This window comes from Gopherus flavomarginatus, chromosome 11 (assembly GCF_025201925.1).
Source record: "Gopherus flavomarginatus isolate rGopFla2 chromosome 11, rGopFla2.mat.asm, whole genome shotgun sequence".
Classification (NCBI taxonomy): Eukaryota; Metazoa; Chordata; order Testudines; family Testudinidae; genus Gopherus; species Gopherus flavomarginatus.
In genome coordinates, this window is record NC_066627.1 from 51,431,858 (window position 1) to 51,448,079 (window position 16,222).

The following is a 16,222-nucleotide window of genomic DNA, read 5'->3' on the forward strand; positions in this document are numbered from 1 at the left end:
GATTTGCACCTGGAATGCTGAACTAAATGCTGGCCAGAAATAAGGCTGTGCATTTGACTCGTGTTGCTCAATAATTTACCTAACTTTTCACATCTATAAGGAAATATTTGCACTGGAAGACATCAGAGACCACACCTTGTTGTTAAACGCAAACAATTACCCTGACTTTTTCTCAGTCATGTCATTTTCTTCATTCCAGTCACAGATTTTTTTGTATATAAGGGCTGCCAGTTGCAGGTCAGCTGCAGAGAAGGATGACAACTCTTGAGACCTTTCTTAGTGACCAAGAGCTTGTGAAGGTAAGACCAAAACTACTCTCTGAAGAGCATTCTCTTAGATCAAGCCTGGACGAAAGCAAATCCACCATCACAGACAAAAGGGAGCAGAGAGATTTCTACTCTTCGCGGACTTTGAAGCACAGATGTATGCTCGCTGCATGTTGTTGAGAATTCTTGAAATATTATTTCAAGGTTTTTATAAATAATAATAATAATTAAAATCATCCCTTGAGTAGCTCCATAAACCAGGTATGCTTAGACCCAAGGTGAATTTGACCCTTAATTTTTATCCTGATGTTTTTTCCTCTGTTATTGTATTTCCATGTACATGTGTTGATGCAATGGGAGCAATGACGAAGTTCATTCTGGTTCTCGAGATGATACTAATTCTACTTGTGTCCCACATTTAAGTATAGGGAATGTATGGCCGGAGCTGGTAATATCTCTAAAACCAAAAAATAAAAGTGACGTGTTCCTGCTGTCCTTTTCTTTAACATGGTCCTTGAAAAACGACTCTAACGTGTTTAAACACTTCATGTTTTTATCAGAGACTTGTGTGTAATAAGGGTTTGCACTCCTTCTTAGCTGACTCTTCAGTGAAACCTATATCTCTGCCATCCCATTAACGTTCATGACGTGTCGTGTTGCAAACAAGGTTCTGCCTCCCCTACATGTGGGATACGGGTTCTGGTTTGTGCGAGAAAATTCTCAGTCAAACTCCAATGCAAAAATTCCGGAAACCATTCCCGATGGAATGAGGAAAATGATGCAACTATCCTAAGGCGAGGGAGTAAGGAAAGTGGGATAACTGCTTGCTCCTTTCACATGGCTCCATTATGGAAGTCATCCATGGAAGGTTCAAGTTTTGTCTCTTCTAAATCCATGGTAATTTTACTTCATTAACTTCAGCGGGATAAGGAGTTGGCCACAAGCACTTATTGCCACTCATCCGCTTGTTGCCTAAATGGATCCCCTCTGCGATGCCTTCCTCCTTTCTCTCTGCTTCCCCTTCATTCTGTGCAACTGGCTTCTTTCACTGTCTATTCTAATCCCCCCTGGCACCGTGTCCTGTCTCTGGTTCCTGATCATCATCCTCTAATGTTTAATGGGCTGGGAATGCTTTTCACAGATACCACAGCCAAGATGCTAAGGATTTGGGCCATTCTCCTCTTCGGCAGCCTGCTGACCCCCTCTCAAGGGCTAGATGGCGCTGCTCAAGTTTGTGCCAGGGTGAATCCAAACGTATTAGGAAAAAGTAAGTTTTATTAGAATACTATTCAATTCAGTCTTGTGGAAGGGGTCAGATTTATTACGATTTTCTGAACCATTTTGTCCTTCCTTTCATTTGCTCCTACACAGAAAAGCTGTGGGTGGTACCAAAGTCACTGAGTATCAATCACAATGATAATCAGAGTCATTCTTGCATTTATAAAGTACTTTGTACCCAAAGATTTCAAAGGGCTTTATCCAGGTGGGAAACTATCGCCAAACCCACTTCACAAATGAGGAAACCGCAGCATGGGCGGGGGAGGAGACGTGCCCTAGGCTACACGGTTGGGGGTGAAACCTGCCTTACATCCTCTAACCACTGGTCATCTCTTCAGTTATAGATGACTTGTTCCACAGAGATGACATTCTCAGAAGTGTGCTAGGACTCGTGTTAGCTGGCAATGGGGGGCCCCTCAACCTGGGAAATCTGCTGGGCACTGGCATCACAGGGTAAGTCGGGGGCAGCCCAGGTGTCAGTGAACAAACCACGGGCTGATTTCTGACCAATGGGGGAAGGGGGAAACTGGCAGAACCAACTTCCAACGAGGAGCACAAAGATGTTGCAAAAGGCAGCGCTGATGTCCGGCCCCATTCTGGATATGAGCAGTCCCCTCCCCTCCCTACTCCAGTACGTTTCTAATGAGAGAGAATAATCTAGTAGGAAGTGCGGTCTGCATTCATCGCTGTCGGTTCTGATCATCCACTTGTGCACCCCGACCCACTGGCCACCCCCAATAACATCCCTCTGCTGGTCCGAGTCAGTGAGGAGCAGTGGTGCAACTTCTCTGTGATCTTTTGGGGATCTAAGATTGGAGCAAGCATTTGTCCCACGTAGTGCTGAGACCATGTTTCTGAGCGTGTGACTATGTACTCGCCTGTCCAGAATATGACCCGTTACCATCAATATGAGCAACTCAATAAGTGATGAACCTACGTGTGCTTCACAACCACCCCATGGTGACAACTGAAATTGCAGTTGGTGGGTTTTCCCCTCTGTTTTGGGGTTTTAAAGTATTAACAGCTAGTATAAGCCTTTGAAGGAAAAAACCCTGTACCCAGTTCTACTTGTGCAGGAGGGAGAGTTCCCAGCACACAGTGGAATTAAAGCACTGTGAAAACGTAGCTTAAACTCCCACACTGAAACCCTCTAGCACATGAAGCCACTTCCAGGGGGACTGGCAGGCTGAGGGGACAAACACTGGGCTATGGAGAGTCCGTGTCCTCAGCACTACTGTTCTATTGCCTACTTCTTGTTCTCTTTCGGTCTCCAGTCTGGAAATAAAAAAACTTACTCTCCCAAAAGTATCGCTGAAGCTCCTGCCAGAAGTGGGGGTCCAGCTGAACGTCTACACCGAAGTGTTAATTAAAGGGAAAAAGTGAGTAGTCTTCCCTGGAGGGGGCCATAAAGCAAAAGAGTGCAACACGAGAAAACTCAGGCCAGGACACAGTCCTCCCGGCTTTCTGTGGACAGTCATTTCTTTCACAGACTTGTGTATATCAACAGCTGTCATTTATTAACCATATTTCCACTTTTAAAAGTTCACATGGCTCAGAAATAACAGAGAGAGGATAGTGTGAAACAGTGGTGAGTTAATCGGAGAGCCCCCAGTTTAGCATGTAGACGCATCCTGTAAAGAGACCATTAGCCTGCCCTCTTTTGCAGAGTCGATCAGCAGGGGAGATTGTTAAGATGGATGCAATTAATTCCTCTGTCTGCTTTCAGCCTTCTAGGTAAGGTGCTCGATCTCCAGGTGGACGTGAACATTACTGCAAGAGCCTGACTGGCTCAACTTGGCAAGGATGCCCCCAAGTTAACCCTTGAACACTGCACAACGCAGCTTGTTAACGTTCGGATCCTCCACAAGTGGGTACCACAGATATCTGCTGTGCCACAATGACCGTGTGCTATAGATGGGCTGGCATCAGCCATTTTTACTATTATCTTCAAAGAGAATAAATTCGCTAATTCTTGTGTTTGATACTTAGGATACCTCAGTGCCGTATTCATTTGTTGTGACTAGAACAAATGTTTCTGTCAAAGGTTTGGCTCAAATGGCCAAAAGAGAGAGTTTCTGCATTGTGCTGCACTATACATGGATGCATATTAATCCTAATATTGGGCCAGATCCTGAATTTCTTTCTTAGCTATTAATTTCAGAACAAAATCCCAGCACTGTGCTGTGTGGAGGACAGCATGAAGCTACGAGAGAGCAGTTCGATTTCTCTTGTGCTGATTACATTCATTTTCCAGTTACTAGCCGGCATCATCTCTGATTATATATTCTTCTGTTGTTTAGTGTGCTCCAACTAGGTCCAGATGTCCTAAACAAGGCCCCTGGGAACCTCTTTGATGGAGTGGTAAGTGTGCAAAGCAATGGTGGCAAGGATCAAAGTGATTCCTGAGAAGCCCAAATGTGCAAACAAGTAGTCAGCTGCATGGACCCTATTGCACTAAGTCATTGGGGCACCTCTCACGAGAAAGGACCATTCCTGAGAGTAAAGGCTCACCCCTCCAGGGAGGGGCTGACCCACCATTTTGAAAACTGGGCCCTTGTGATTGTCATGTGCCTAGCTATCTGCATGCTCACTTACTCCAGTCCGCATTCCCAGTCAATGTGTACATGAATTAACTGTGCATTTTGTGCACATAAGCTGTGAAAATCTTGTCCTGGGCTGAAGTTCACCTGGATTCAGAAGGTCCACACACTGTGCAGAGAGGTGAGCTTCTGCACCCCTTGGTACACCACAATTGTACCCCTTTTGAGAGACCAGCATTGGTCCTTCATTTGTCAGCAGAGAGGGTGTGAAGGAGGCTTTCTAAGAGGCTTCCTCATGCAGGCAATGAACTTCCTGGGCTGCATTGTGGCAGCTTCTTGCCAAGTTCATGAACTGGCAATATTCCTATGACTGTACCAGTATTATATAGCCTGTGACAGAATCCAGTTACTGGGAGAGTCTCGTGCAGTAGGATCTTTTCCCTGTGTGTTACAGCTGTGTCCTTTAATTGATTCCGTGCTCAACGCCACGAACTCTCTGCTGAGCACCGTGAACTGTAAGTCTCTGGTCACTTCCTCCTTCCTTCCTGTTCCAAAATAGTCCCTTCCTGGTCCAGTTCAGCACTTTGTAGCTGCACAATATGAAAAATGATCTGATTTTACAAGAGTATTTCACCTAAAGGATCTACCGGGTTTTCTAAATCTTTAAGCCGTTGTTAAGCTGACCTGCAGCAGAAGGGGCAGCCATAGACCGTAGGCGGTAGAAGCAATCAGTGCTCTGGTGCTGGAGGTGAGATTATTTCAGAGCCGAGTGATCCAAAGAACAGGGAATGGGAACAAACCTTCCCAATGTGGGAGGAAAACTCTGTAAAGTTTCTGATAGAGAAGATGCTGGGAAAGTTCAATGGCTGCTTTGGGACTTCCCACAGGAAGCCTACAACCTTCTCCGTTCTAAGAGCCACTTGGTCCTGAGAGAGCTTCACAGCTCAGTTCTGAGCCAATTCGTATGGCTTTGCTCAGAGTGACCCGGCGCCGCAGCTGGGTGTTTCTCTGCAGGTTCTCTTTCCAGTGCGGGTCCTTTCAAGGACTGCTGCTCTCAGCTGTTCTGCTGGGAGTAGGTGATTGGGGATACCCGGAAATACTTTGTGCGTAAGCGATGCCAGACAGGGACAGTCTGTTCTGTGTCTGCACGGCGCTCACCATAGCGGGGTCCTGGTGCCTGGCTGGGCTCCTAGGTGAGATGAGAATACAAAAAATAACAAATAACAACAGGAACAGAGAGCAGGGACTTTTCCTCTTCATCCCATTGTAAGAGACTCCTTGTCTCCTTGCAGCCGTGGTCCCACTGGGCGTGGTAGGAAATCTCCAGTACACTTTAGCGAGCCTCTCCGTGGTCAGTGATGCGGCGATCAAACTGGATTTAAATGTAAGTGCTGTCTCTTTCCTTAGCGTGCGCATCCCTGAGTCCGCAATGCTGGATGGTTCTTGTGGTCCCCTTTGGTGTGGTGACGATTTCTCAAAGGAGCCCCCTGTTTTCCAGTTGTCTGCAACAGAGGACTCGTTCAAAGAGGCTGTGGGCTGCAGCCAAGTGACTGGTCATTTTATTACTGTCACTTCCTCACTCTCTGTAGACTTCATCATGCACTTAAGCTTGATGATCGGGTATGAGAGGTGAACAGCAGCTTAGATATTTGCTAGTTTAATACAACAATGTTAAGTTGATCTTCAATCAGAAGCACCTAATGCTAGCATTGCCTAAAGCAACAATGGTCATGCGTCATATTAAGTTTCCATTTCTAAAGAGTTGATAGATGGCTAATAAACGTTACATCAGTAGTATGTGTTGTTGATGGTTATGAGGACATCAGTAGATGATATCAGAGATGTTTGTAAGCCGTGGCTATAAGCAACCTATTGATCTGTTGGAAGTTTTCACAATTGATTAACTATTTATTAAAACGTCTATTAATTGTGCACAGACCATTTATAAACTATTTATGAATGGAATCTTACTATACAGATTGGCCACAGTGATATTGGCTTAATGACGAGTGTATTTCATTGTAGGGAGCTTTATGGATGTTCCCCCTTCCCCCCCGCCCCTTCTAAACTTTCTTTCAGGCTGTAGTTGAGGATTTGTTTGACTATAAAGTCGACGATCCTGCGTGCTCAGCAGCAATTGTATCTCTGCCGTCCATGGTGGCCAGCTCTTCCCAGGTTGGCCTCTCTGTGTGCCTCCTCAGCTCCGTGCTCAAGCTGCTGCTGGCACCTGGGAATCTCAGCACAGACATCGCAGCTCAAAAGGTGAGCGCGGCAAACCGGAAGGGATCCATTTCCTTTGAGCCTTCTGCCCAGGCATGCCACCTTTAGGCCCCCTCCTCTATTTTTGCTCTCAGATGACCTAGGAATAGTTTGACTCCTTAGGATAAGATTCCCGCCTTATGCATTTTGATAACACATGGGGCTTGAGTTTGCACAGCATGCGGTGGGATGCTGCACATGTGAACACAAGGTAAAAACATTGATGAGCAGGGGAACCTGATCCTGCCTTATTAAGAGGGCTTCTGCATGGCCACTGACTTCTCTCCATCTAGTAGTAGCAGTAAGGTCATAGAGGGGAGAGTCCAGCTGCACCCCTTGTTGGCAATTAAGCCTTGTCTCTTGAGACAAGCCCATTTTCTGCGCATACCCTGCAAGTTTTTTACTCTGTGCTCTTAAGAGTAAGGGCACAAGAGGTTTGAGACTTCTGCTCAGTGCCAATGACTGACAAATCACCTTACCTGTGCCCACATGTAGCATAGCTCAGCCTTGTTTGGAGCATAGCAACCACAGGCTTCCTGCAACTCCCTGTGCAAGGACTTGCAGAATCCAGGCTATGACACGCTGGATGTCAGCTTGCTAGTAATTAATGGCTGTCAGTCTGGGGTCAGGTTCAGCCCCAGAGCAGCCAGAGAAGTGGCAGCAGAAATGAATCTGGGCCACACAATTCTCCTTGCATCATCCACTGTATCTGCATAATCTCAGCAAACTGCTACTTGCAAGATCTGCTGCCAGTAGAACAACCCTGAGAATTGGTTGAGCAAAGAAACATTAACAGGGATAATGGTTTATGCAGGATCCATTTCTTGGAAGCAATTCAGCTCTCTGACTCACTTTGTATTGCTCCCTCAGCTTCCCAGTGACATCCCACTGACAGCCTCTGTGCTTCGTGCTCCCATTCCTGAGCTCAGTGATTTTATTTTTTTCAGATTTTTTGCCATATCCCTCTTACCTTCAAAATCTTCTGCTTCTTGCTATAATTGAATCTGGTGACTTTGCACAGGTCTCCAAACTGCTGCTGGAGTCACAGCAACCGTTGCTGAAGATCAGACCTCTGGAAACGCCTACAGTGTCGGTGAAAAATGGCAGTGTCACTGTGTGGCTCCCTGCTTCCATTGAGGTTTCCCCCTTAGATTTCCCCGAGCAGTCTCTCTTTGTTCTGAATGCTGTAAGTATAAAGATAAAAGTTTACATGACTTGGGGTTTTGTTTTCAATCTTGGAAATGGGAGAGGAAGGAATCAATTTGCTTTATTTTCTTGTTCTAATTGCAGGATATTGTTCTGAGAGTCCAACCTACCATTTCAGACAACAAACTCCATGTCTCTGTATCTCTGGAAAGGTAAATGGGGCTATGTCCCTTGTGCCTCATTCATATCGGAAGGAATATTCCTCAGGAGAACAATAGGCAGTGAACCAGACAAGATTAAATGGAAATGCACAATTTAAATTAAATACAAAGAGTTGATAATTCTTTACAGTAAATTCCCTGGGCTCACTTCGGTAACGACAGATATTTGAAATGTGGACTCTGAAAAGAATAAAAAATAATTAGGGAGCTTTGGTTACTGAAAAATGTCCCTCTATTTTCAGCTTGGTTTTCACAAAAATTGTTTCTGTACATGTGTAAGACAAAAGCAGGGGCCAAATGGGCATCTCATTAACACTCGAAGACTTGATTAGAGTCGGACTTCATCGTTGTAGTCTATGGAAATCAGGCACTGGTAGGTCAAATCCTAGATTTTCCATGTTCCGTTGATTTAATGATAAACTGTTTATGTGTGTGTAACTGTGTTGCCATCCCAGCGAAATATTAGTTTTCTCTGATCTACTAATGTCTTTCCACTGGCTATGCAGATACTGGAAAGGTTGATATTGCATAGGATAGTCTCTGACTCTATCTTGACTTTTTCCATTTTTTGTAGAGTCTGCCTCAGACTGGCTTCTTCGCTAATTAGACATTTCAATGTAAGTTCATGACACACACACTGATCAAAGTACAATAATGATGGAGACTGAATCCAGGGAATAAGGAACAGAAGTTTTAATAAGTGTTGGTTTCCAAGCTTTTCTTGTGGGAGAAAATGTTGGTATTCTCACGTTCCTGGAGAGGATTATTTTAATTGACTCCTCAATCATCACTCATACGAAGCCATTCTGATTTCTAAGAATTGCGTTTGAATACATGAATTAATTGCACATGTTGGGAGCATCTTGTGAGTTTGTGAAGGTTGCAGGAGAGGGTGGGAAGGAATGGAGCATAATTACCTGTCAGTCGTTTCTGTGATTAACACACCCTCTTTCAGTCCTGAAAAAGTTGGGAAACTCTTGCCTAAGATTTGCGTTTTAAGAGCTCCAAGTGTCCTGCACTGATAGAATTTGCTTAATAAATTTGACACCACTCAGTTTTATACCCTTATAAGCATCATCCTAGAGCAGAGGAAGCTTTGACCTCCACAAGCGAACACCCAGCCTCTGGCATCTCTAGTGGGGAGAGAACAGCAGTTCGGGGCCTTAGGTGTAAAGCAAGTGGGAGATTCTGAAGCAATCTCTGGACTCTTGATGCTCACTTAAAATAAAAAAGGGGCATCACAGATTGGACTAACTGGGGTCCTGACACGGAGCTTACTGAAGGCACCTCTTGTTCAGCACTTTCTGTCTATATGAGTTAGATGGCCTCTATTACTGTAGTATCTGAGCACCTGATCATCTTTAAGGTATTTACCCTCACAGCCCTCAGCAAGGCAGGGACGTGCTATTGTCCCCACTTATAGGCAAAGAGTCACAGAGAAACGAAGTGACTTGACAGTCTGGGACCCAGCAGGGAACTGAGACACGTGCTGTCCTCCTCCTGTGATCTGTGAAATGGGAATGTCTCAACCCGAGAAATGATTGTCTTGCTTACTAAAAACTGTCCCATGATATCAGCCGGCAGGTGGAGGGACATTCTGCTCCGCAGATGGAATGGATCAAATTCAGTGTCTCCACAATGAAAGGACAGATGTTCTCCTTTTCAGTCATAAAATATGTGGTCACTAAGATGCTTCTTTCTCCATTGCAGGTTGCACATCTTGAACCATTAATCAGTGACATACTCAATGCTGCATACGTGCCACTCATCAATGGTACGGTCTTTATATTTGAGTCTTCTGTCTCATAGAGTCCTTCTCTTGTCTTTCCTCATTGGCTACAACCATATCATTTAGCACAGGGCTGATAGTTTCTGCTTGTTTATTTCAGATGCCCTGGGGGTGGAAATTCCTCTGCCCAATCTTCTCAACCTGAACTGGGAGAATGGCCTTGTCAAAGTCATTAATGTAAGGGTTTGCTCATTTCTTCATGATGGTTTCCTGTAGAGTTTCACGATGGTTTCTTTTTCTGGAGTCTCACTTGCTCAGACCTCGCAGTAACATACTGTACAGTTAGACCCTGCCAGTCATGGTCCTGAATTTTCAAGAAGAGCCTCAACTTTGCCTCTGAATTGCTGTCTATATTTTTCGTCTGTTTATTTTATAGTACTTTGTTGACTGAGCTGCTGCAATCAAGTATTCCGACAATTAAGTGATATACTTTGTGTCCACAAAATTATACATACAATTAGTGCTGGTGCAAAATACGGTAGAAAATTAGAGGCCACCTCTGAAAGTAAGGACTTCAATTGAAATGTCCCACCTTGTCGGCATGGTAAAACCTTACAAACCCTGCTGCTTTATTTGAGAAACACATGTCTTCTCACCACAGACTGAATGGGACATAATGCACAGTCTTCACAGTGCAACCAGGAGCCGCATACTGTCACAATTTCATACATGCATGTCTTGTCAAATCTTCTAACTGTACTCTAGGTGACGATTTGTTACTCCCCATCCTGTTCTAGTCAAATCGTCTCCTGAGATGAGACAATGAGTTATACTAATCCATACAGTAGCTTTGTGAGGTGGATACATTACATGTTTGCTATAAATTGGATTTGAACCTCCATCTGATTTCCACTTGTGATCAAAACTAGGGCCATGAACCCTAATGTACTACGTACTGGTACTGTAGCATCCATTAACCATTGCTAATTCTTTCAAGGGTCCATCTAGCACAGGTGAGAAAAGTTGGTGAAAGTCCCATGGAGAAAATTGAATTCTCCTGACCAAGTGCCTTCTCTTTCCCACAGAATGCTTTATTGGTTAATGTGCTGGCCTAACCCTTCTATGAGGGGCAAGTGTGGGGACAGCCCGCCACTGGCACCGGGATGGAGGAGAGAATTCACAACTGAAGAACCCTGCACTTCCTTACTTTTGTTCCCCATGACACTTTGAGTCAAGGCTATGATGATAGAAACAAAATGTTGTTCTGCTTCTGATCGTTGAATCAAGCTGTAGAAAAGACTTAGCAGGAATGAAATTTTTGCTTACTTGGTTGAAAATAATTGGGATTTTCTAAGCAAACTTCTGCAGTCAGCTTAAGCTTCAGGAGAGTTTGGAGCCGAGAGCCCTGCCTTGTGCATGGGGGTGCTTTCCATTTCTTGTTACCCTTTCAATAAAAGCTTTCATTGCCTCAGCATTCCTGAAGTGGTTTTGTTCCCCTTTGCTGTAAGACTCGGGTTGTCAGAATGCTCCCCTGCCCCCCTCATGCCCACTGCCACACAACTAATACAGAAATTTGCATCTGACAAGACACTGAAAAGGGAGCTGTCATTCATCGTTTGCTAGGCTGCTCCTTTAAGGGTCACATTTCTGAAGTTCAGCACAATGCCTGAGCCACCCCAAATGCATGTCTGCGACGGGCCACTCCTCCCTTCCACAAACACAGACTGCTCTGAGCCTTCATTCTGTAAACACCACCGGTCCCTCCCCCCAAAACAGAGCAATGTCTCCACACTTCATCTCAACTTTCTAATTCCTTCTCCAAAAGCAGAGTGGGGAACGGGGTCTACTCAGAGGACTTCCTTCGCCAGGCTCTCCTAGCCTTCTGCTTCTTGTCTTCTCTTCCCCCCTTAGCAAGCTTTCCTGTGCCCTTTTATACAGCTTCCCTGCTAATGGGCTAATTAGCCCCAATCTGGTAGGGTTGCCAAGTTTGGTTGGACATATTCCTGGAGGTTTTATCACATGACATAGTTGTTAATTAAAAGATTAATCTTTAATTCCTGGAGACTCCAGGATGATCCCGGAGGGTTGTTAACCCTACAATCTGGCCTGGTAATCAGGTACACCTCTGTACAATTAGGCCTTCTCAGGGAGGCTGGACCTAATTAGTACAAATAATGATCAGAGTGCCATATGCAGCACTGTCACAATATCCTTCCCCACCAATCAGGCAACGCCCCGCATGTCTGTTCACCAATCAGTTACATGCGACAGTGTCCTTAGGAAGGTCTCAGTTCCCATGGAGAGCTGTAGGTAATGTTACCTCTGTGTTTGCACTAGCCTCTCTGCCCCCTTTCAGCTGCTATGCTCCCCTAGTGGGAGCAATTCCTGTGCCCTGGAGTACAGCCTTTCTGTTCACATGGCCCTCTTCAGTGTAGTATCTAAGCATCTCACAGTCCTAGTACAGTCCGTATTATCCCCACTTTATGGGTGGGGAGGAGGCACAGGGGAGACCAAGTGAGTTGCTCAAAGACACACAGGGAGCCTGCGGGGGAGTCAGGAATCGAACACAAGTCTCTTGAGTTCCAATCTCGTGCCACTACCAACCATCCTTCCTAGCTTTGGAACAGCTGAGCCAGGGAAGGGGAAGTTCCTGGCATTTCAAAGAGACTGTTTGAAGGAAGCTCCTTATCTGCGAGGCCAGGAGATGTGTTCCCCGCACAGATGAGGTCACTACACCCAACAGCTGAGCAGGACACTCATGCTGCATGCTCCTCAGCCGCAGATCTAGGCGGATCTTCTGGAAATATCTTAGGAGGTTAACCACTAATGGCCTGATTTTCAAAAGTCCTATGGATGTTAGTGGGAATTGCACACACTCAGCACCTCTGAAAATTAGGCCATAAGCCATTTATTAATTATTCCTCTAATCACTCTCCATAGAAGTAGAGGCTTTGTTCCTTGAACTTCTGTTGGCTGCGTTTATCTGGTATGTGTGTGATATGTATATAGCCACATATACAGGGGCCACGTTCAGACCTAGTGGTCACAGTTGGGTTTGTGGAGTTGCTATGGCCCTAGATGACATCCTTCCCCTGGTACATTGAGCCAGGTACTATTCAAAATACCCTTTCACAAGCTGGACATCACAGGTGATTACGTGTGCTGTGCAAATTGAACACAGGCAACTTCTAGTTTGTCTCCCAGCTATTATGGGGAGCGGCTGGGGAGAGAACAGACCAGTAATGTCAGCACAGAGCCACGGAAATCAATGGAGCTACTCAGATTTACACCAGGTAAGGCTCTGGCTCAACAACTGGGGATCTTTGGAGATGTACAGAAGTAGTGCCCATGGGTCAGTGCCTGCGCTGGCGTACACTGCATATAGTGCCATCGATATGTCTCAAGCTTATGCCAATTTACAGCAGCAGAGGATCTGGCCCTGAATTGTTAATGTCCATGTTGCCGCAGAGACCTATAAAGTTGTGGGGTGGAGGAAATGGAAAGGTAGTCAGGCTGCTATTTTGGAGAAAACCCTGCATAGGAAAGCAGCCCATTTGCTAAATCATCTAGCTGGAAATTCCTCCCTCTGTGGCTGGGAAGACTCCTTGGCTTTCACCAGAAATCTATTTCCAAAAGGAAGATCTCTGTGCTGTGAGCCAGAGAGCTGAGAGACCATCTGTCCTGAGAAGGAACGGAGGCAACTGCACTGTTCTACTGGCACTTAACTATTCCAGAACTGAGCATCTGAATGACACTGCTGTCTATTCCCCAGCCTCTGGGAGCTCAATAATCCAGTATGCCCATTCCAGCTCCCAGGGGCCTCCACTCTGCTTATGGCATCGTTTGTAGAGCAATTCGCTCTCCCAGCCCAAACCCAAGTGACTGGTCTTTGTGCAAGACACTCTTCTGTCCCTCAAGGGGCATTTAAAGTGTCTGTGAAAGCAGCAGGGCTTCAGCATCCTCCCTGCACGGTTGGGTCTCTGGCCCACATGTTGGAGTAGCGGCCACTGCTATCTTGTATCCCCTGCATAGGGAGTCAGGGCATCTGCACAAACGTGGCCTCCTCCTTGGTCAGCCCAAATGGAACTTCCCTTCCACAGGCATCAGTTTGGGTCTGCTGCGGCACTGAACTCCAGCAGGCCAATGGGGTGTAGCACCCCCCTGTATGGCTCGTCCCTTCCCTCCCGCACCACCATGACAGGGCTTCACGGACAGGGAGGGTCAAACCACAGCCATGCTAATGTTTATGGGGAAGCAGCACCAGCAAAAAAGCACGATCGACTTGGAATTGAATTATAATTCAGATTTTCCAGGTAATTGTCTCACTGCTTGCCGAGTACTGGTTGGCAATTTGCATGCACAATTACCTACTTTGCACACGCAAAGGTGGCAGTTGTTAACAAAAGTTCAGAGCACCGGGTGCACTTAAACTTGGAAAATCTGCCAATGATTCACCGAGGTGGCCTATCAGCAGAGCTGAGAGTATCAGTGAAGAGAAGTTCCTTTTTCTGTGGGAAGATGGCCCATTTAAAATGTTTGCTCTTGTAGCAACATCCACTGGCATTTCCCAGAGCTGCACTTAATGAGAGTCCATGAAGGTGGTAATTATATCCAAAGAGTCTGATATGGATAAGCTCAGTTGATGACTTGATTACTTGGTTTGAAAACATATTTTCCCTTATTGTGTGATATACTTGACGGCTCTAGCTGGGATCTAACAAAAGATTTTATCTCAAAGGTATTAACCGTTCAGGTGACTAGGACAAAAGCATCGTTATGAGCTGATGGCAATTTAAGCTAGCAGCTGACACTAAATCTCAATTTCTCACTGGGTCGGGACTTGTCGATGTCTGTTGAAGGCGTCAGTTCTATCAATAACATGATGGAGGCTGTAGAAACCGTGCTGATAAACTTCAGGAAACACTTCTCAGGTTGAAACTTTAAGGACATAAACCTCCCTCTGAACTTTCCTGGAGACTGTTCCCCGTGCAGGCTCCAGATGCCACTGTTCTGCAATTCAGAGCTGGCATTCAGCACCATGTGGTGTTCTGCTGGGCTCATCACAGGCAGGTTATCAGAGGCCTTAGTGTCTTGTTTGTGAGTGATTTCAGTTGTTTTTCCTAAATGAACTGTGCATAACAGACAACAAATAGACTAAAAGCAGCCAGTGACATTTGCATGAAAGGAAGCTTTGCCCTGGCAGGCTGACCCTGCTTGGGACACTCAGGGTCTGTCTACACTGCAGTTTGCCATCTGTGGCTGGCCCATGCCCGCTGCCTCAGGCTGGTGCGGCTTGGGCTAAGGAGTTGTTTAATTGCAGTGTAGAAGTTCTGGGACCCTCCAACCCAAGCCCAAATGTCTATAGCACCCTTAAACAGCTCCTTAGCCCAAGTCAGCTGGCACAAGCCAGCTGCAGGTTTTAATTGCAGTGTAGACACATACTTAGAGCTCATTAGTCTAATCCTGGCACTGACATTATCTCTGAGCCATTGAGATCTGAATTTGCAGAATTGAATGTGCAACTGCATCTCTAATTTGCATGTGCAATTCAGGGGTGGTTATTAGAGTGGGATGTTCAGTGGATGATGGGATTGTACATTTAAAACAATGGAAGAGCATCCAGCGAACAGGCTGGGCACTGATTGTCTGAGATGCTTAGAAATCTGAACAAATAAATAATGGCCACAGTTGTGCCCCAGACTCTGGGCTATGCACACATGCACATACATAGAGATGGCTAGCTGGCAATTTTGTGTGGTACAGTCACAAAAGTGGGTGCTAAAGCTGGGCACCAAAATCTGCATTTTGGCACCTAAATCGGTGGCCTGGTTTTCAGCAGTGTCTGATTGTCCCAGGTCAATGGGAGCTGCCAATGCTCAGCATCTGTGAGGACCAGGCCACATACCTATGTACACAGACATGGGTGCAGGTGTTGTACAGACAAAACTACACAGGATCGTTTTAGGGGTCAAGACAAAGATGCCACATTTATTATGATCTATAACTACTAGTAAATACCTTAATACTTGTACACATACACTCACACTCACACACACACACACACACACACACCCCAAATGTTCTGCAGCTGCTGGATAGTTACCAGTCCCGATTGTAGCTTGAGTTCGTGGCTTGAGTTCGCAGCTGGGGATCGTAGCTCGTGGCAGCTAACTGGCCAGGAAAGCTGAGCATGAGGAGGAGCCGGGTCTCTGTCGGGCGCTCACCGATGCCCCTCGATGTTGATAGCAGAACGTTACTCAAAGTCTCTCATCTCACCCTTCTTTTTTATAGGTTTTTAGTTTGGTTTCAAGGTCTATAGGTCTTGCTGTGTCACGCTGCCTCTGGGTTTGGTGACTGATCACCCGTCAATTGCAGGCATGACTTTCAGCCTTGAACCTGGCTTTGATCTTCCTTCTGTTGTTCTGTTGTCCTTTTCTTTTTAAGGTGGATGCTTCTTACTCTGTTTAGGGCTGTTGTCTAGGTCTTCAGCCGTTGGTATTTGAGCTTTATCTCATCAGGACAGGCTGGCGCTGGAGGTTATTTCTATCACCCATACATACCTCATTTACACATCTCAACTAAACTAATAAAATTACAGCATGGCTTGCAAAAATGAAGGCTGCAGCACAAGCCTTCCACAAAATGGAGTAAGCATTTTAAAATGGGTTTTGAATTACAATAGTGCACAGAAGTCACAATGTAGGCAAAATGGCAAGTGTTGAACAGAAGTTACATTGTAAGTAATATGGCAAGTGTAAGGAAATGGTGAACAGAAGTTACAAT

The 16,222-nt window shown here is 45.6% G+C and overlaps 1 protein-coding gene across 1 annotated transcript; it reads left to right on the forward strand.

Moving 5' to 3' along the window:
• The first annotated feature begins 222 nt into the window (after positions 1–222).
• On the forward strand, positions 223–10,937 carry LOC127031027 (BPI fold-containing family B member 3-like). The gene is given in 16 exon segments (XM_050917733.1): positions 223–299; positions 1,408–1,533; positions 1,883–1,997; positions 2,819–2,923; positions 3,271–3,411; positions 3,845–3,905; positions 4,539–4,599; positions 5,377–5,468; positions 6,164–6,346; positions 7,214–7,265; positions 7,363–7,529; positions 7,634–7,701; positions 8,285–8,327; positions 9,421–9,484; positions 9,600–9,676; positions 10,525–10,937. Coding segments are annotated over 15 exon segments (1,371 nt in total). The 5' UTR covers positions 223–299; positions 1,408–1,421; the 3' UTR covers positions 10,555–10,937.
• The last annotated feature ends 5,285 nt before the right edge of the window (positions 10,938–16,222 follow it).